Source organism: Nicotiana sylvestris, chromosome 1 (genome assembly GCF_000393655.2).
Source record: "Nicotiana sylvestris chromosome 1, ASM39365v2, whole genome shotgun sequence".
Lineage (NCBI taxonomy): Eukaryota > Viridiplantae > Streptophyta > Magnoliopsida > Solanales > Solanaceae > Nicotiana > Nicotiana sylvestris.
In genome coordinates, this window is record NC_091057.1 from 1,901,911 (window position 1) to 1,919,288 (window position 17,378).

General features: G+C 36.7%; 1 protein-coding gene across 6 annotated transcripts in view; it reads right to left on the reverse strand.

Moving 5' to 3' along the window:
• LOC104247965 (histone-lysine N-methyltransferase ATX2-like) overlaps positions 1–17,171 on the reverse strand; it is a 73,061-nt gene extending 55,890 nt beyond the window's left edge. For all 6 annotated transcript variants that reach the window (XR_011403393.1, XR_011403396.1, XR_011403394.1 and 3 more), the window contains exons 1-24: positions 15,727–17,171; positions 15,592–15,643; positions 15,424–15,498; positions 15,116–15,335; positions 14,718–14,841; positions 14,499–14,603; positions 13,336–13,523; positions 12,790–12,882; positions 12,589–12,686; positions 10,654–10,824; positions 9,500–9,637; positions 9,243–9,290; positions 8,655–8,772; positions 8,507–8,572; positions 8,357–8,418; positions 7,704–7,760; positions 6,903–6,971; positions 6,584–6,782; positions 6,119–6,400; positions 5,719–5,780; positions 5,517–5,594; positions 4,440–4,535; positions 3,338–3,441; positions 3,116–3,261 (exon numbers count right to left, since the gene is read on the reverse strand). Coding sequence is in view for 1 of the 6 variants with exons in the window: in XM_009804131.2 (XP_009802433.1) it covers positions 3,120–3,261; positions 3,338–3,441; positions 4,440–4,535; positions 5,517–5,594; positions 5,719–5,780; positions 6,119–6,400; positions 6,584–6,782; positions 6,903–6,971; positions 7,704–7,760; positions 8,357–8,418; positions 8,507–8,572; positions 8,655–8,772; positions 9,243–9,290; positions 9,500–9,637; positions 10,654–10,824; positions 12,589–12,686; positions 12,790–12,882; positions 13,336–13,523; positions 14,499–14,603; positions 14,718–14,841; positions 15,116–15,335; positions 15,424–15,498; positions 15,592–15,643; positions 15,727–16,976 (3,897 nt within the window). In the remaining 5 variants the exon portion in view is untranslated. The remainder of the gene's footprint in view (positions 1–3,115; positions 3,262–3,337; positions 3,442–4,439; positions 4,536–5,516; positions 5,595–5,718; positions 5,781–6,118; positions 6,401–6,583; positions 6,783–6,902; positions 6,972–7,703; positions 7,761–8,356; positions 8,419–8,506; positions 8,573–8,654; positions 8,773–9,242; positions 9,291–9,499; positions 9,638–10,653; positions 10,825–12,588; positions 12,687–12,789; positions 12,883–13,335; positions 13,524–14,498; positions 14,604–14,717; positions 14,842–15,115; positions 15,336–15,423; positions 15,499–15,591; positions 15,644–15,726) is intronic.
• Between the last annotated feature and the right edge of the window lie 207 nt (positions 17,172–17,378).

The following is a 17,378-nucleotide window of genomic DNA, read 5'->3' on the forward strand; positions in this document are numbered from 1 at the left end:
ACTAAATCACCACTTTTGCAGTGATCTAATAATTTTACATTATTGTTATCATCATTACAGAAAATACAAGCATATTGTTTTATATCAATTCTTATCTAAGAAGGATAGAACGATCTTTAAGAATAAAAGAGCGCTCTAAGGTCTTCAGGTCTTCAGTAACACTCTCCGATGGCAAATATTTGGCTGCCACTGTTAGTTCAGTAATCTTAATTCAGGATATAATGCATTCCTAACTTGTCACTTGTACCTCTACTAACAAATTATTTCCTTTCCACAAATACACCACCTACCTACCTATATATATTATGTCCAAACTTTTTTGTTGCCGTAGTCTGTATGCTTCCCACACTGTAGGTATACAGTCTAATATCTGTACCAAACATATTCTTCACCAAAATTGTTCACATCGTAACTAAAGGGTCTTAGTAAGCAAAGCAGTTAAACTTCACTACACTGACTGGATCAGAGAACGCAAACCCTCAACAGGGACTCAATAGCAGAGAACGGCTCCAAGTGAGCACCCTAACGAGAAAATTGTAATAGATGTAGAAGCCAGGACAAGTGTCAGATATGTAACAAGTGAAATATAGAATTATGATTATATATATCATTATACGTTCATGCATCCGACACACTATTCCTCTTTTAACTTTTTTTCCTCCTAAATCACCCAAAAGCCTCCAATGAACATTTAAGTTTCAAAACTGCATAGCACTAGCAGTAGCAGCTCATCAAACTTTCGCTACGACTCCACCTATGCTTAATTCACCTTGTTCCCACTCAGAAGAATCTTGCATCAAAACAAACTACGACAAAGTTAACAGTTAATAAACAAATAAGTTTCCAAAGTATCTTAGAATAGGACCAACTGACAAACACAGACTAGTTCACTCAATTTTGAAGTAGCAGTCCTTGAAGCCAAAAGCATCACCATTTCAGCTCAAGTTCCCAAAGGTGCCTTTAGTGGGTAGCAATTACAGTTTATTACACCAATCAAGCATTACTAGTGACTGCCTTTCTCAATAGATGAATCAAAAAGTTTTTGTAGAAGAAGACTTTATCATTCCTTATCGGAATTTTGGTACAAAATAAGCCAGATATTCATGGAACGCTACCTCATAGCTTGACTTTAAAATCTAAATAGAGGTTTGATGAAATTCTCAGGAGATAGCAACCATGGACTTTGGAATATTGAAAGTGGAGAAAAGAGGAAAAACTTATAACTTTATGGAGCTAAATATGTCAAGAAATACATCGAATAGTACCTCACTTGAAGTTATAATCCAAATGGAGGTCTGACCTTATCGAGCAAGAATCAGCCCATGGTTTTTAGAATACTGAGAGTGAAGAAAGGACGAAGATATCCACAATAAGAAATTGCAATCATCTCTTGTTGTAGTAAGCTGTCCGATTAATGGTGCGACACCATCGTCATCAGAAAAAAAAGTTGCCAAAGAGAGTCAAAGAAAGAGACCAAATGCCTAAACTCCAGAAATAGTTACATTATGATGGATTTCCTCAAATTTCCCAAATGTGGCCAAAGAACACAGTATTAGTTTGATGCCCAATAAAGAGCGAACATAACCATTTGTCTGCCCACCAAAGATTCTAACTAGCCATTCTCAGGAGCCAAAGATGTATCTTCCATGGTCTGATCCTTTAAGGAACATCTGTATTCCTCATTGGCGCATGGAGGAAGAGCCCGAGCTAAAATTTAGTATTTATGTCTAAATGGGATTCTTTACCAGCATTCTACCCAAGGATTGGGGAGTATCCATGTCTCGTATCTCAACTGAAGGGTCTGAATTTTTAGAAAAAAAATTAACCTCTTTTTGTTCTTTCTTTCTTTCTTTTTGAGATAAATATAAGCTAGATGAATCTGGGTTTGGTTCCCAATTGTGCTACTCCATGCTGATAAATATGGGTGGTCTATGAAAGAGAGCTGCTTCAGTTCTCCTTCAGTAAGCTACTCAAAAACGACCAACAAACGTGTGTGTTGCCAACTTGCCATTGCAATTACTTGTGCCGTTTCAATCTTGAACTTGCATATTACAAGCTTAATTGATTTAAGCCCCAAGGGAAGTTCTTTATCAAACCTCTGACTAGAGAAAAGCACTCCTAGGGAACTAAACCTTAATCACAACTAATTGGTACCGCCTACAAGGATTTTCTTACATTCTACTGTTGTTTGCACCGACTCTGGAGTCTGGACTTGAAGAAATTGTAGGTCTTCCGAGACAACTACCTTCAATATAAGACATGACCAAACCATCCTAATTGACTTTCCTCATTTTATCCAAGCACAATTTGGTCATTTCAAATCTTGTATGACCACACATCCATCTTAACATTCGCATTTCTGCGACGCTCATTTTTTGTGGATATGCTGGACTTTAGAGGCCTGTTACTCCCACAACTTGGCTAATCCTACATGCTTCTATGTCTAACATCTTCATCCATCATACAGTTCTATGGGAACATCAAACCTAGATATCTGAAGTGTTTGTTTACACACCACTATCCCATCCTAACACATCTTAGTTTCACTCTTCTTGTACTAGCTAAACTTGTAGTGCATATATTCAGTCTTACTTATTAGAACTCTTGTTCTTTAGGGTGATTCTCCATAGTTCAAGCTTCAGGTTAAAACTTTTGCTAGCTTTGTCAAATTAACACAGCATTGTCTGCAAATAGCATAGACCACGGGAAATAACTAGGGCAAAGAAGTACGGGGTCAATGCCAAACTCTTGTCTAAACCCATAATATGAGCAACTTCTTTGTATCTCCAACTAATATTCTCACGCTAGTGACAACTCCCGTATATAGAACTTTATAGCATTTATGTATGTAATATGAATTCTTTTCTATAGGCAACTGCAAACAGGAAAAGAGTGTATAACGAGTTGTCATAGAGGAGCAGAATAGGATGGGGTGAACAGATTAATCTCAAATCCTTCTCAATAAAGCTGCAATGGAGCAGCTTGATTTCTCATGTTACTTTGTATATCATTACTAGCATGACATAAGTGTACAGCAATAAAATAACATGCCAGATTGGAATAATCTGTATCCTGGATAACAAATAAAAAGCAAACGATAAACGGGTTCACATACCTCTTTATTCTCCTCCCCAGTCTATTAACTCATTGCGTGGTGCATACAGCTTCGCCATTCGTTCCTCAGCTTCGGTATCATTTACTACACCTCGGCATCTTGGGAAGCCACAATAACACGCAAGTTGTTCATCGATAGAAAAGAATCTGCAACATGAACAAATACAATTTAACACACCAGAGATGGGAGTGACAAAATAATAGAGCGAGATGATGGAAAAACCTGTAATCATATGTCAATTCTTCCCATTGTTTAATATCTCGTTTGGCAAATATGATTATATGTTGATCGTTATTGACACTTATAACTCTTGAATAGCAATTTGGCTGCAAGAAAAGTGAAAGTTGTGAACTGCAGCTCATTTACAGAATGTCTTCTTAAGTACTAGCAATCAAAAACTCCACTACATTCTCCATTGCAGCAGTCTTTCCAAATAAACCCACTGACTAGCCAATGAAACATATATATTTGGATCATGGCGAGGAATCTGGATGTGTTTACCGATGATACATTATGCTTAGATCTGGCTCTATAACAACACAAAGTAAAAAACTGACAAGTCAGGTAAAGGCTTATTCACCAATTCACTTGAGATTCTCATGCCATCCCAAAGGTCCTAATAAGAAGTGCTCTCCAAAACACAAGAGGGTAGCTTAGACTTAACAGATAAAAGTTGCTTGCTGGTATAATCAAAAGTAACTTTCAAGAGAAAATATTCTATCCCTCCCAGGGATCCAAGGTCACAACAAATATGTTGTAAGAACAGAATATGTTGTAAAGCAGATATTAATAAAGATGCTTCAATAGCACACCAATTATAATTTGTCCACTCAATTGAGCAGTTCCACAAGTATATTGTCAGACCCATGTTTATGGCAATAAACACATGATGGATCTATATGATGGTCACAACAAATACTGAAACCGTTAAAGATGGATCTATATTTAGATGTTATAAACATGGAGACCCAACAGAAGGAGTTCTCATGAGGGCGGTAAGCTCCAATTAGACTGTTCAACTTTGTTTATACATAAGCATCTGCTCATATGTAATCTAACAGAAGAATACATCTAAGAACAGAATATGTTGTAAAGCAGATATTAATAAAGATGCTTCAATAGCACACCAATTATAATTTGTCCACTCAATTGAGCAGTTCCACAAGTATATTGTCAGACCCATGTTTATGGCAATAAACACATGATGGTGTCTTTGTTCATGTAATGTGGGTGTTCTCCATCTAGTGAGGAAAGAAACATTTACCCCCAAGAGAATAAAACCATTAAAGGAACAGGGAAATAGGTAAAGGAGGATTTTGCATACTTCACATGAATGATTGATCAAATGTGCAATGCTTCCTGCCCTTGTTGCATCTATAACACGCTCATCATCAATTCGAAACATGTATGTTCCAGCACCCTGAGAGTAGAAATCATGTTATTGGTGAAACAATATAATTACCACCAATGGAAGCAGCTTTCACCCTCCATCAAGCCAGTGCACAAAAATGGAACGACCAAAATCAAAAAGGGATATGCTTATGAAGTATATAGGTATCTATTCATCAAAAAAAGAATCTCATAGGTTTCTAATTTCTTTCAATAGATACTACAACTACTATATCTTAAGCATTGAGCATGACCAGAACAAGCAACATGATCACGAAGAATTCAATTCTTGTGACCAAATGTCCTATGCAGAGCAATGCAACTTAGGGATTTCACTTTTGCAAGTACATTTTTCAAGCCTTAATTGGAAATAAGTTTATTTATGGATCCCCCCCCTCCCTTTTCCCTGCTGCAGGTATTCGTGGAATGTGACCCTTACTTCTGAAATGAGCATGAACCCACATGTTTCCAGAGCACTTCAAAAAGAATATCAGGTCAACTGACATAAAAAAATACACATGTTTTGGTTAAAAATATGCTTAGCAAACATATAATAACTATCAATCTGCTTCTATTGAATGCAAATGTTCCTTGCTTCCATGTAAAAGGGGAAAATAAAAATTGGCCGTGTAAACATAAAGAAAGTATTAAGAAACGTGTAGCCTATCTTTAGCTAAAGAAATGGAAAAGAAGCATTTTCAGAGATTTGCAGCCATCAATTGGACTTCCGCCAAGCACTCCCTATAATGGCCCACTAGTAGCGAGAGTACTAGGAATCCGGGTATTTGGAGCCTTGAAGGTGTAGCAGAGCACACATTATGTTTTCTGGCTTACACTTTTTGGAAGTGATAAAGATTACATCTCTCTCCAACCAATGTTCAAAACTATATCTTCAATAACCAAACAATGAAAAAAATAACTACTACCATGCAAATCAAAAAGATGACCATTTGGAAACCACAAGTATGACCAAGCAACATGTAAACATCCTAAACAATGACATAGTTCTTACCACCAGTGAGTTGTAAATTAGGTGCTCCCTTCGGTCAGCAATAGGAGGTCTAACAAGTTCTCCAGTGTACTCAATTACCTATTAAGCAAAGGAATTGTCAGTCCTTGGTATTGAAACTTTACAACAAAAGAATACGCATGAATATTTATATAGCTACTTTCTCTCAAATCATATCACTGTAATAAAGAAAGGGACAAATTACCATGTCCCCAGCTTTATGAGGAAGCTTGGTAAAGATGCCAAATCCATGTATTCCGGATTTCCCTGGAGGCAATGACAATCTCAAGAATAAATTATTGCTACTTGTAAGAGAGGGGGAAAGTGGTGATACAAGAGCACAAAGGAGCTCAAAGTAGCACCAACTAGCAAAATAATCTAGTTAGGTGATAGCAAGAATATTCAAAAGGGTCCATTTTTGGCATTATTCGATCAGTTGCTCTATTCCCACCATGAACAATAACACGAGAAAACACCCAAACAATGGAGCACACAATAGAGGACAAGAATAAGATTGCAGGTGTATACAATATACAGCACACATCCAGATAAGACAATTTCAAATTTGCTTCAGATAGTGAAGGCATACAGAATATTCAGCTTACCAAATGCCAGCCTTTTTCTAAAGGTTTCTTTCATGTAGTTGTATTTCTCAACCATGGAAAGTATGCTCCTTGACACATCAAGCAACGAACACTTTAGCTTTTGAAGGTCAACGGTGTATTTGGAACCAGCAAATGAGGAAGATAATGTATCACTCAATTGCTCATGTTGGCTGTGGCCACCAACCAAATATGGCCTATTTTCAACATACAAGCGCTTCAACGATGCAGCTGTAAGGACTTCAGGTTCTTTTCTTCCTCTTCTTCCAAAATAATTGTAAGGCTCTATTCATTAACAAACAGAAATCAGGAATCATAAAGTGCACTGGTAAACAGTTGCACACAGAGAATAGTAGCAAAAGATGCCATCAATATAAAGCATTAACCAAAATCATTTCAGGAAACAACAGATAATGGAATAACAGATCTGAGACATATAAATAGTAATGGAGAATAAGAATAGCATACCACTGCGAGCACATCCAGAAGGATTTGGTGGAGGAGTATAATCTGAATGTTCACAAGCTTTTTGTGCAACCCACTCATCAACAGCAGGACGCTCATTAGATACAGCTCTATGCTTCTTGCAGAAAGAAAGCAATCGAATGCACTGATCCTCCTCATCCTCATCCATGGGGATTAAATGCAATCTGTCTTCATCCTCAAGCTATAAAAACGTTAGCATCAAAAGAAGATAGGTTAGCATAACATATAGGAGAAAAGGAGAACACGGAGAATCCATACATCACATAAAAAAACTTCCATCACTATAATAAGAAGAAATCACCTCGACACAGAAGCCAGCAGCTCGTGCACAAAGAGGATGATAAGCCACCCGACACGTATGGTTTGAGCACTACATGACAAAGTAAGGAGGGAAACAAACAAAGTAGTGAGTTGGACAAGCATATTTTAAAGTAGAACTCAATCAAGTGACATGGATGCTAGTGCCTCTCCCAAAAGATCAAATTTATAGTACACAGAGAAAAAGGAAAAGAAAACTAATAAAGAAATCAAAGAAAGGAAGAAAATATTAGAAAAGGAAAGATAGTGCGAGAGGCCTGTAATGGAGCTAACAAATTCACTTTTGCACTTAGTATCTTTTTTGTACTACTTGCATCTTCTCGATGCCATCGGTGATATCATTTACTTCATCAAAAAGAAAGATAGCATGAGAGAGAGAGAGAGGGGAGAACTTGTTAACAAAATGCAGAAAGAAGAAAAGAGATTCCACTTCGATAAAGATAAGAGGATCAGCCGATGACTATCAAATTAGAGCTAAACATTATATCTTAAACGTCACAATTAACAGAAGTCCTTTTCCTTTTTTTGAAATGATCAACTAACAGAACTCCCAAGGATTAGTTTTACAAAGCATCTGCAGAGGCAGACCAGAGTGTGTCACATCTTATCCAACCACAATCTGTTTCCAATCAGTTCGTAGACTACCAATTTGCATCGTTATTCTTTAACATTTGAGCCCATATATTTGAGGATGAAGAAACAGAACACAGAATAAAAAATTAAATCTATACTTGTAATCTCCTAATAAATAGAAATGGGGTTAGGATATAAATCACAAGTTTACCTGAATGCAAGCTCCATAAGGAACACCACAGATACTACACAAGAGCTTCCAGCGGTCCTTTAAAAATAATAAACAGAAGAAGATATTATCACGAGAAACTGCAACAAACCCTATCTATGTGGGCGTCTTCCACAACAAAAGACTTCTCTTCCTTTCGATAATTAAGCTATGAAAATTAATTGCATAAATCAGCAATATATGAGATAATGAGAGGTATAAGTAATTCTGGTCGATATTCTGAAAATCCAATTAGGAAAATTAGTTGCCGCATCTACATATATATTGCAATGGATTAAAAGTGAAAAATGGCTAACAATCTCAATAAAATTTAGAAAAAAAATAGTAATAGATCTTAATGGCTAAAAATACGAAAGTGGGGTATGGTGGAATTATCATTCACGATAACAACAACAATAATAATAATAATAATGGTGATAGTAGAAGAAGAAGAAAATAGGGGCAGTCTTGGGTTTAAACATAATTATGAGAGCCTAAGTACTTATTCTACGGGGCTTGGGCATTTTTAGTAGTATAGCCACGTGAAATATGAAAAAGTCATGGTTGAGTACCTTTAAAAGTGCAAACAACAACAGAGGACAAGACTGGAGGGTTTTTAGACAATGATAAAAAGATAAATAGAACTGCTATAGTACCTTGCTGATCCTGCTCAAACCATCAATTGGCTCCATTCTCTTTATATCAGATAAGCAAGTTTCTGAATCATGATAGAGGGAATCAGGGAATCAAAACACTTATCGACAACGATAATCAGTCAGTAATATGACAAAAAGAAAAATAATGACCTGGTATCCAAATGGCACAAGCAAGATGAGCCCAACGTCCATCAGTAGTAGGCTTCATAGCACCGCCTGTATGGCATTAAAAATAAGACACAGAAGCAAGAAAAGAGCTGGGCAAATTAAGAGAAAACATGCAAGCAAAAGTAAGTACCGATAACAGGGCACAGGCAACAAGGGGGAGGGACTACTGGAGCTCCTGGACGACACAAATTGCATAACCAAAGTACTCCATCCATAGGCTCCCTCTCCCCATAGCATCTAGCATGGACCTGAACAAATCATGACCAGCAAAGAACTTCAACCCGGAAGAATGGAATCAAATATTCAAGCCCAAATAAGAACAATGTATCACTCAAATATCATAGTAAAAGAGAACATCAACCAACACAGAAAATTTGTAATAAAACGTTCTGGGCACCCATAGGGAGGAACAACAGAGTCAAATCAATAAGTAATGTCTGGAATGTTCTCGCATAATTATAAGTTGATACAATATGGAAGCATCATAAGTAAGTAGTCCTTTTTTACATGATGGGTAAAGAGTCACTTTGATCAATATCAAATAAAAAGGAAATTCCATGCAGGTTTAACAGAAAACAAGCAGCTATCACATCCGCACAATAGATGTGTGGATAAGAGAAATAGCAAGCTGGAAACATTCAATTCTAAAATAAAAAGGGAAAATAGATTACTATACTTTGTCCCAAAAAGAAGGAGAGACAGAGATTAGTATACTCACCATCATTCGGCATTTATCACACTGCAAAAATAAATTATTCTCATACTCCTGTAAAAGAAGAATCTACGTCAGCATGATCCGAAGAAACTATATTGTTACTACTCAATTAGGGAAAGACAAAAATGATACGGATCACCAAGATGCAACTTCAGTAGTTGTCATATAACAACAACACCCAAATAAGCAAAACAGATATCTCAAAAATCACACACTAGCTGGAAGTAACAAAAGCATAAGAAATGGAAGCAGCTTCTAACCTCATCCATATGGCAAACGTTGCATTTGTCCAGATCTTTCCATTTAACACGGACAGGCCTATATCCAGCAGGCAGATCTTGATTTTTCGAAGAAGCCAATTTCAAGGATTTTGCAAGAAGCCTGGAGTTTGATAATTCCTGACAGTATAATATATGCCTTAGCTAAGCAGGAGAAAAAGAAATAAGCAAAATATAGAATAATGCTTTCCAATTTCCATCAAATAAGTCATTCGCAGATTAAAACTTCTTAATGTGAGACTAAGCAATGCGCTCACTATATTATGAGTTGGAACTCTAAGCTAAATTATATTATCAACTTACTTTAAGATATTGTGCCAAACTATGTTTGTTTGATTGAGCAAGTCCAATAGATTTAAGACTTAATTTTTTCTAAATTTATTTTTAAAATAAAAAATATAATAGATGAAAAATCAGCAGTAAGAAGATGCTGCTATTACTAAAAGTCAGCAAAAGAGAAGCCAAAAATGAAAACACTGGCTATCCATACAAAAGATACAACGAACTATGACAGGGTTTCGCTATCATCTACCCGTTCATGTTTACACCAAAAGGATATCAGATTCTGCTCCGTACATGAGATACACATTTAAGAAAAACTCTAAATATTCAAAAGGGACTTCTATTCCATTTAGGCACCACTGACAGCATTAAGCATCTGTTGCCTTCAATTACAACTAGATAATGGGAGAGTAGAACTATACGATATTTATAGTTAAATGGCACCGTATATTTACCAATTAATGGTATCCACCATATTCAGCTTCACTCGAAGATAGCAGTGCATTTTTATGATCTTTTTTTATAAGGCAAAATAATTTTATAAAAGTAGAGGCTGTAATGGTCTTATATGTTTATATAATGTTCGTCTTATCTTATCAAACACTTCTGAAGTATAATCGCTTGGTACAATTTGACTCCAAAGTGTTGAATAAGGAAACAAAACAGCACATAATATAGTCACTTAAATCTTATTCACAAGTAAAGTAAAACTGTACTAAGACAACTTCAAAGTCATTGGAGCCAATGATAGTAATATAAAACATGCTCAGATTTGCAATAATAAGACAGAACAAAAGTTGAAGGAACAGAACCACCATAAAGTGAAAATTGGGTGGAAGAGCAACTTATAATACCTTTATAAGTTTCAAAATTTCAGGATGAGAAAAGCCAAACATATGAGAACCCGATCCAAAAGTCCTTTCACTTTCACCGCCAGATATTGACTCATCAAAATTGTCAACTTGCGTCTTTCTCATCCGTTTGTAAACTTTATTCCAGGAAGCAGATGGTGTAGATCCCTTAAACTGCAAAAACAAGTACACCACGCGACTAGCACTATCACTTCTCTTAACATCTAAAGGCTAAACATTAATGCCTATTCGAAAGCAAAACAAATCCTAGATAAGAAAAACAAAAACTAGATCAAGTAGGTTTTCCATGATTGCCAGCTATTTCCCTTAGAGAGAGAAAAAGGTAGCAAGTTGATGTGGTAGAGACCATACGACGTTTCTTTTATGAGCTAAAAACTAGTATGTTAAAAAGTTGAAACTAACCCCTACTAGGATAAAGAGCAGCACACATCTTAGCCAAGCTCTCAAGTGGACACACAACAGCGTAGATACTCGAGGATTCATCAGAGATTCAACATTTCACAAGCCAGCGGTTCAAATAACTGAATAAGGATGACAATGACAAAATAAAGATAACCACATTGATTATCTCCATTGAAATCCCCGACGGCTTATATTAGTGTTGTGCAACAACACAATAAATCCTTAGTTACTTTGTTTTATATATTACTGACTGAAAGGTAGGGACTTCTAAGATTTAGCTGGCAATAGTCTTTCAAAGCTCAAACTTGAGCCTTAAATGTAAAGTTCAAACATAGCTTGAGCTCAATTTAAAAATCCAAGCAATACCTCTAAGGTACTTTAAATGCCCAAGTCAAACCCGAAGAGGCATGCCACAGAATTTAATCAAAAAGCCTAAGATATTTTTCAATAACAAGGTGTCGTATTCATAATTTAGCAACGAAGAATACATCAGTCTGACAGGTGATTTACATGTATATCATCAGAATCCAAAACCCTTCGAGGCATAAGCTCCTTGGATATGAGATGTTTATCACTCATATCAATAAATATTACTCCCTCCGTCCCAATTTATGAGGCATCCTTTCCTTTTTAGTCTATCCAGAAAAGGATATCATACTTCTTAATTTAGTAACAATTTAACTTTAAACCTCCCATTTTACCCTTAATGAGATGATTTATAGCTACAAAAGTCTGGCTTGTTTTTAGTCCACAATTTTCAATAGTCTTTCTTTATTTCTTAAACTTTGTGACCAGTCAAACAGCGCCACATAAATAGTGACAGGGAGTATTACTTCATCTGGAGAAAAAAGAGACAACTACGGTTTTAAGCATTCAACTGCAGTATCTAAACAGAACATAATGTAAGAACTTATGCTCTCTCCAGTCATTCCTATGGGATCTCAAAGTGCTTGAGATCATCAATTCACATTTTAATTCAATCCATTTCGACTGGTCTCGTCCTCTGACTCAATCTTAGAGTATGATTGACCATCTTTTTATCAGCAGAGCATGATTGACCGTTTTTACTCTTTGGGTATCAGTCTTGTTTTATAAGAGAGAATAGTGTAGTGTCCTTTTCATCTAATTGAAAAGCTTAATGAGCTTCAATAGATCAGTCAGTCCTTTATTACATCTACAAATAACTTCTATCCAATGCTTAAAGTTCACAAGCACTAGTAATTTGAACACAACATTTCTTAGCAAAAGGTGAAAAAAGAAAAGTTCCTCTCAGATTCTGGAATGGATATGAAGAATCTGAACAAGGGGCCCATTGTTTCAAAAGGGTGCTATAAAATTAATTGTGACAATAATATACTCAGTGCCTTCGTAAGTGAGATAGAAAACCATGGAACTTGACAGCAATTGAAAAACTGAATTGCAGAATCAAAGGAGAATAGAGCATATAAGTTAATGAATGAAGCAGTTAAAGAAAAAAATAAAAACTTGATTTGACAACATTGAATTGCAGAATACCTGTTCTCCACTATCTGACGTAACTCTAAATAAAGGCCGTGTCCTGAAATCAGGATCTCTCAGTACCTCCATCTTATACGAGACACGTACACCGGGATCTGGCCCAATTGAGACGTAGAAGAAATGGATTAATTTTATACCAATTAATTCAAACAAAGGCACAGCAGAACTGTTGCTGGAGAGGGAAATATGAACAAATACCTGTTACCGAAGGGAACTTCCTCACAGCAGTATAGCCTTCTGGCCAGATAAATTTCTCATCTCGAAAGAGCTCTGTATCTTCTACTATTTTCCCTGTACAGGACATTTGCACAACGAAGACTGATATAAATCGAATATTCATCAAGTGAAGAGAGAACATCAAGTCAAATTATGAGAATAGGGAATGTTACTCAACAAAATAGAGGGGGGAAATGAACACTGCAGTTTGGCAGATAATATGTTACAAAGGTGGCTTTCATGGACAAAATGACTGATTAACTTATGTCCATAGAATCTGAAAATACCAATTAATCACTGTTGGGACAGCTATATGCTAAAGTAGTAAAACCATATAGGATTAATGATTATCTAATTGGAGGTAAAAATCTCATGATGTAAGAAGGGTGAAGAGGATGGGGAATGGTAAATGGTTTTCTGATACATCTGGAAGAATCTCAACCTCAAAAATATAAAACAAACTCAATACAATAGAATATTATTGCATTCTTTTGCTCTCCAGTAAGCATCTAAGATTTGAAAAAATACCAAGGCTAACTACTTGCAAGTCCCCCAATTCAAATGGGCAACTTCTGATATCCTCAATCTTTCTCCTCAACCCTTCATCCTCTGAATCAGAACTGCCTTCACCTTCTTCGCTTTCAGTATTGTTGTCAGCAGCGATACGATTCTGTATCCGCAGCATCCTCTTTGAGAGCTTCTGTTCAGTAAGATACCTGATCAAGAAAGTCAGAAGTATGAAACCAGTACAAACCTAGAGACCGAGTTAATACTAGGTAGGAAGATACCAAGATACACAAACCCCAAAGGCAGCAATACAACATATGCAGGTAGAAGGAAACTTCTTTTGCTGCCAGAAGAAAGAAAAAGGCACAACAAATTTTTAACTTAAATTCACAACCAGGCTTTTGATTTATAAGTCAGCATGCCTCACGAAGGACAGTAGGAACATTCTCCATAAGACGAGGAAAATAATGAACAGTAGATTTTAGGCATGGATGGGTGTAATTTATCCACGTATCTGTTAGCTATAGTAGAACTTAAGGTCGGAAAATGAAGGCATTTTAAGGTTTGTTCCTCCAATACAATGCACATGGATCACAATGTTTTGGCTGAAAGTCCAACACTAATAGTACTAAAGGATAGAAGCAAATCATATCACATGCACCTGAATATTGGTAATTATGGGTTGCTATGTTAAGCTGAGATAAAGGCTAAGAATTAAGATAAGACCAAAGGCCTAAATTAACACCCAACAATTCTAGCAAGAAACATATCCAATTATTTGGCTTCACTTTATTAAATATTAACAGTGTCAAGTTACCAATGAGACAACCTTATGATCTAAGGCCATGCTGAATAGTGCATAGTGGGGCCATAAAGTTCAATGCATGTGAAAAAGAACAATTAAAAATGCAAGAAAATATAAATACAGGAATCATGTCTTTAATCATCAAAGCTTTCACATGAGAAGAATATAATGTATGTATCAATCTTTTAAGAGTCATTTCTACTAGTCTAATACAATAGCTTTCCCTATTGTAATGACAGACATAAAATGGAAAGAGCAACAATATCTAGCGAAGGACTAGACAGATGGAAAACTACAAATATAGGACATGCAAAACATTTAATCCTGGTGAAGTAACAACGAAATGACACAAAAATGAACTCAGATCAACAAGGCTCACATTTTTGCTTCCTCCAAACCTTGAACAAATTTTGGCTTTTTGCACTTGAGGTGAAATGAAGAAAGAAGCCCTCTCAGGAAAGAGATAACTTGCTTTAATTTAACCCTGGAATTCAATAACAAAGTTTCATAAGCCCACAACGAAGTAACTGAGCATATTACTGCTTAAATAGTAAATACAACTCCAATTACATTCAAAATAAACTTCCAAATTGCACACCTAGCAAAATCATGGGTGCCAAAAAACTGCACAAGAACAGATTTTTCCCCAGAAACTTTGTTTAGACCTTTACGCCCACCAGCAAGAGATTCATCCAGAACAATAGCCGGCCACATGGCATGACCTGTATTGGCCAATAAAACCAACGAAAAATCGGATATTTGCCATTTGGGAGATTTTGACCTCATAATTGTTGCAGGAAGTAAACAACCATGCAAAATTTAGTTGCTAAAAAATTTTATCTTTGTTATTTCTTCTACTTTGAGAGCTTCTTCCTAACTGCTTATTGACTGTGTGTAACCAACCATATGAGTGGACATGATAAAGTTGCAAATCACACCAGAAGTTATCAAAAGCTGAGAAAAATTCAGAAGTTGCAAATAAAGGCCATAACTTACCAGTCAGCTTGGCCCATATAATATCTCCAGGCTCAAGAGCTTCGCAGTCATCCAAAGTAGCAGCTAATACAACCATCTCATCAACATCAATTCCATCAGTTTCAGGACTCGTATCACTGGATCTCAACTTCAAACGGCTCATCTCCTCAAGTGAAACAGAAAACTTGACCCTTTCATTTGATAAAAGCAAATGCTCTTCATCCCCATCTACATATTTCACCTGCATTGGACTCAAAACTTGTTTCATACACTTACCCGTCAAAGGATCAAACAAAATTTGAACGAAAAGGAGCCAGAAAATCAATTACATGATGCCGTTCAGTCTCAGAGTTGTACCCAATTACACGACCAGAGTACCAATCAGCATCTAATGGCCAATACACCTATCAATAAAGACTGTACAATTAGTCTCTTAAATTGATAATAACAAAAGTACAGAGCACATTCTAACCATTCTAAGTTTGATCAATTCACACCTTACATTGTAGTCCAATAAATTTCTTGGGATCAACTCCTTCAAAACTCAACCTGTAAACCGCACAAACCCAAACACTTTCATACATGATAACACATACATACTAAGCATAAAATTGAACAAGGGAAAAAAGTACCAAACCCATTTCTTGGTGCGAATTGACCCTGAGCTTTTGCTACTCAAGTGATTCTCCAAAACAGAATTTTCTTTTCGCTTCTTAATGTTGTTACCCCTAAAGTTAGAATCTTTACAGTCATTATTACTGTGATTGGTATCAATTTTATTTTTACAAGCACTATTTCGAGTTTCTCTCAAACAAGACTCATTCAACATAACACTATCATCCACTCCCAAATTTGCTAGCTCCGAACTACCCACCTTCCTCCTCTTCTTCTCCTTCTTCTTCTTATTATGCTTCACGACCACTACTTCATCATCTTCTCCCTCATTGTCCCTCTCATTCTTGACACACATATTCACTACTTCTAAAGTCCCCACCTTCCTCTTCTCCGTGTTCTTTATAACCACTATGTCTTCTTCGCCCTCAGTTTCCCCCTGGTCTTCTCTATTGTCAGTCGAAAAATTGGCTAATTTTTGCTTCTCCTTACTCATTATAACCATTTCCTCATCTTCGCCCTTGTCTTCTCTGTCCCCATTCGATAAATTGGCTAATTTCGCTGACCGAGAAGCAAGCTTTGAATTAAACACTTTTCTCTTTTGTTTCCCCTTACTCTTTACAACTTTTTCCATGTCTTTGCCCTCGTCTTCTCTATCTCCATTCACAAAATTCCCTATTTTCACGGGCCGAAAAACTAGCTTTGAATTGCCCACTTTCTTCTTCTGCTTTTCCTTATTCTTTACAACCATTTCCTTGTCTTCGCCCTCATCTTCTCTATCGCCATTGGATAAATTCCCTAATTTCCCACTCACTTTCCTCTTCTGCTTCTCCTTATACTTTCTACCAGCTTCCTCTTCTTCGCCCTCATCTTCACCCACATCGCCATTGCAACTACCTAATTTCACTGATCCAGACTCGTTCACTAACGAGTCATAAAACGAGGGTTCATCCTGTCGTTTCCTTTTACGGCGGCGAGTGTAGAAGTGAGTAACCGGTGGTTTCGTTGCGGACATTGAGTAACTGTGCTGTGTGTGTGAATAATGTTTGGTGCGATCATCGTCGGTGTCGAAATGTGGGAGAATTTTGCGAGCGGCTTTAACTTTTTTGGATCCAGTAGCGCCGCCGACGTAAGGTGAAGTAGCGGAGTAAACATCGCACAACGGAACGTATTTTAACGGCGTCACTCTATCGTCTCTATCATCGTCTACGTCATCAACCTGCTGCTGATTTTGATTAGGTTTTGCGTCTCCGTCGATAGGAAACGCCATTGAATTACGGAATACAAGTTGAATTTATTCACTAGTTTTGTATGAATAGGGAAGATTTTGAGCTGAATTGGGATTTGGGATTGGAATTGGAATGTTTAGGGTTCGAGAGAATAGGGGATTGGAATTTGAGGGAAAGTGATTGGTGTTTTTGGAGGGAGGTTTTGGGGAAAAAGGTATGGTTTCCCGCCGTAGGGGCGATACACGGCTTATTTATATGGAGGTGGAAGGGGAGGACTCTTTCTCTTTTACATGTTGTTACTATTTTTTAACAACAACAACAACAATTATGTAAAATCACACATAGTACATCTGTCTCGGGAGGTAATGTGTACACATATCTTACCCCTCCCTAATCAGGACAGAGAGTTTGTTTTCGATAGACCCTCGGACTTTACTCTTGCC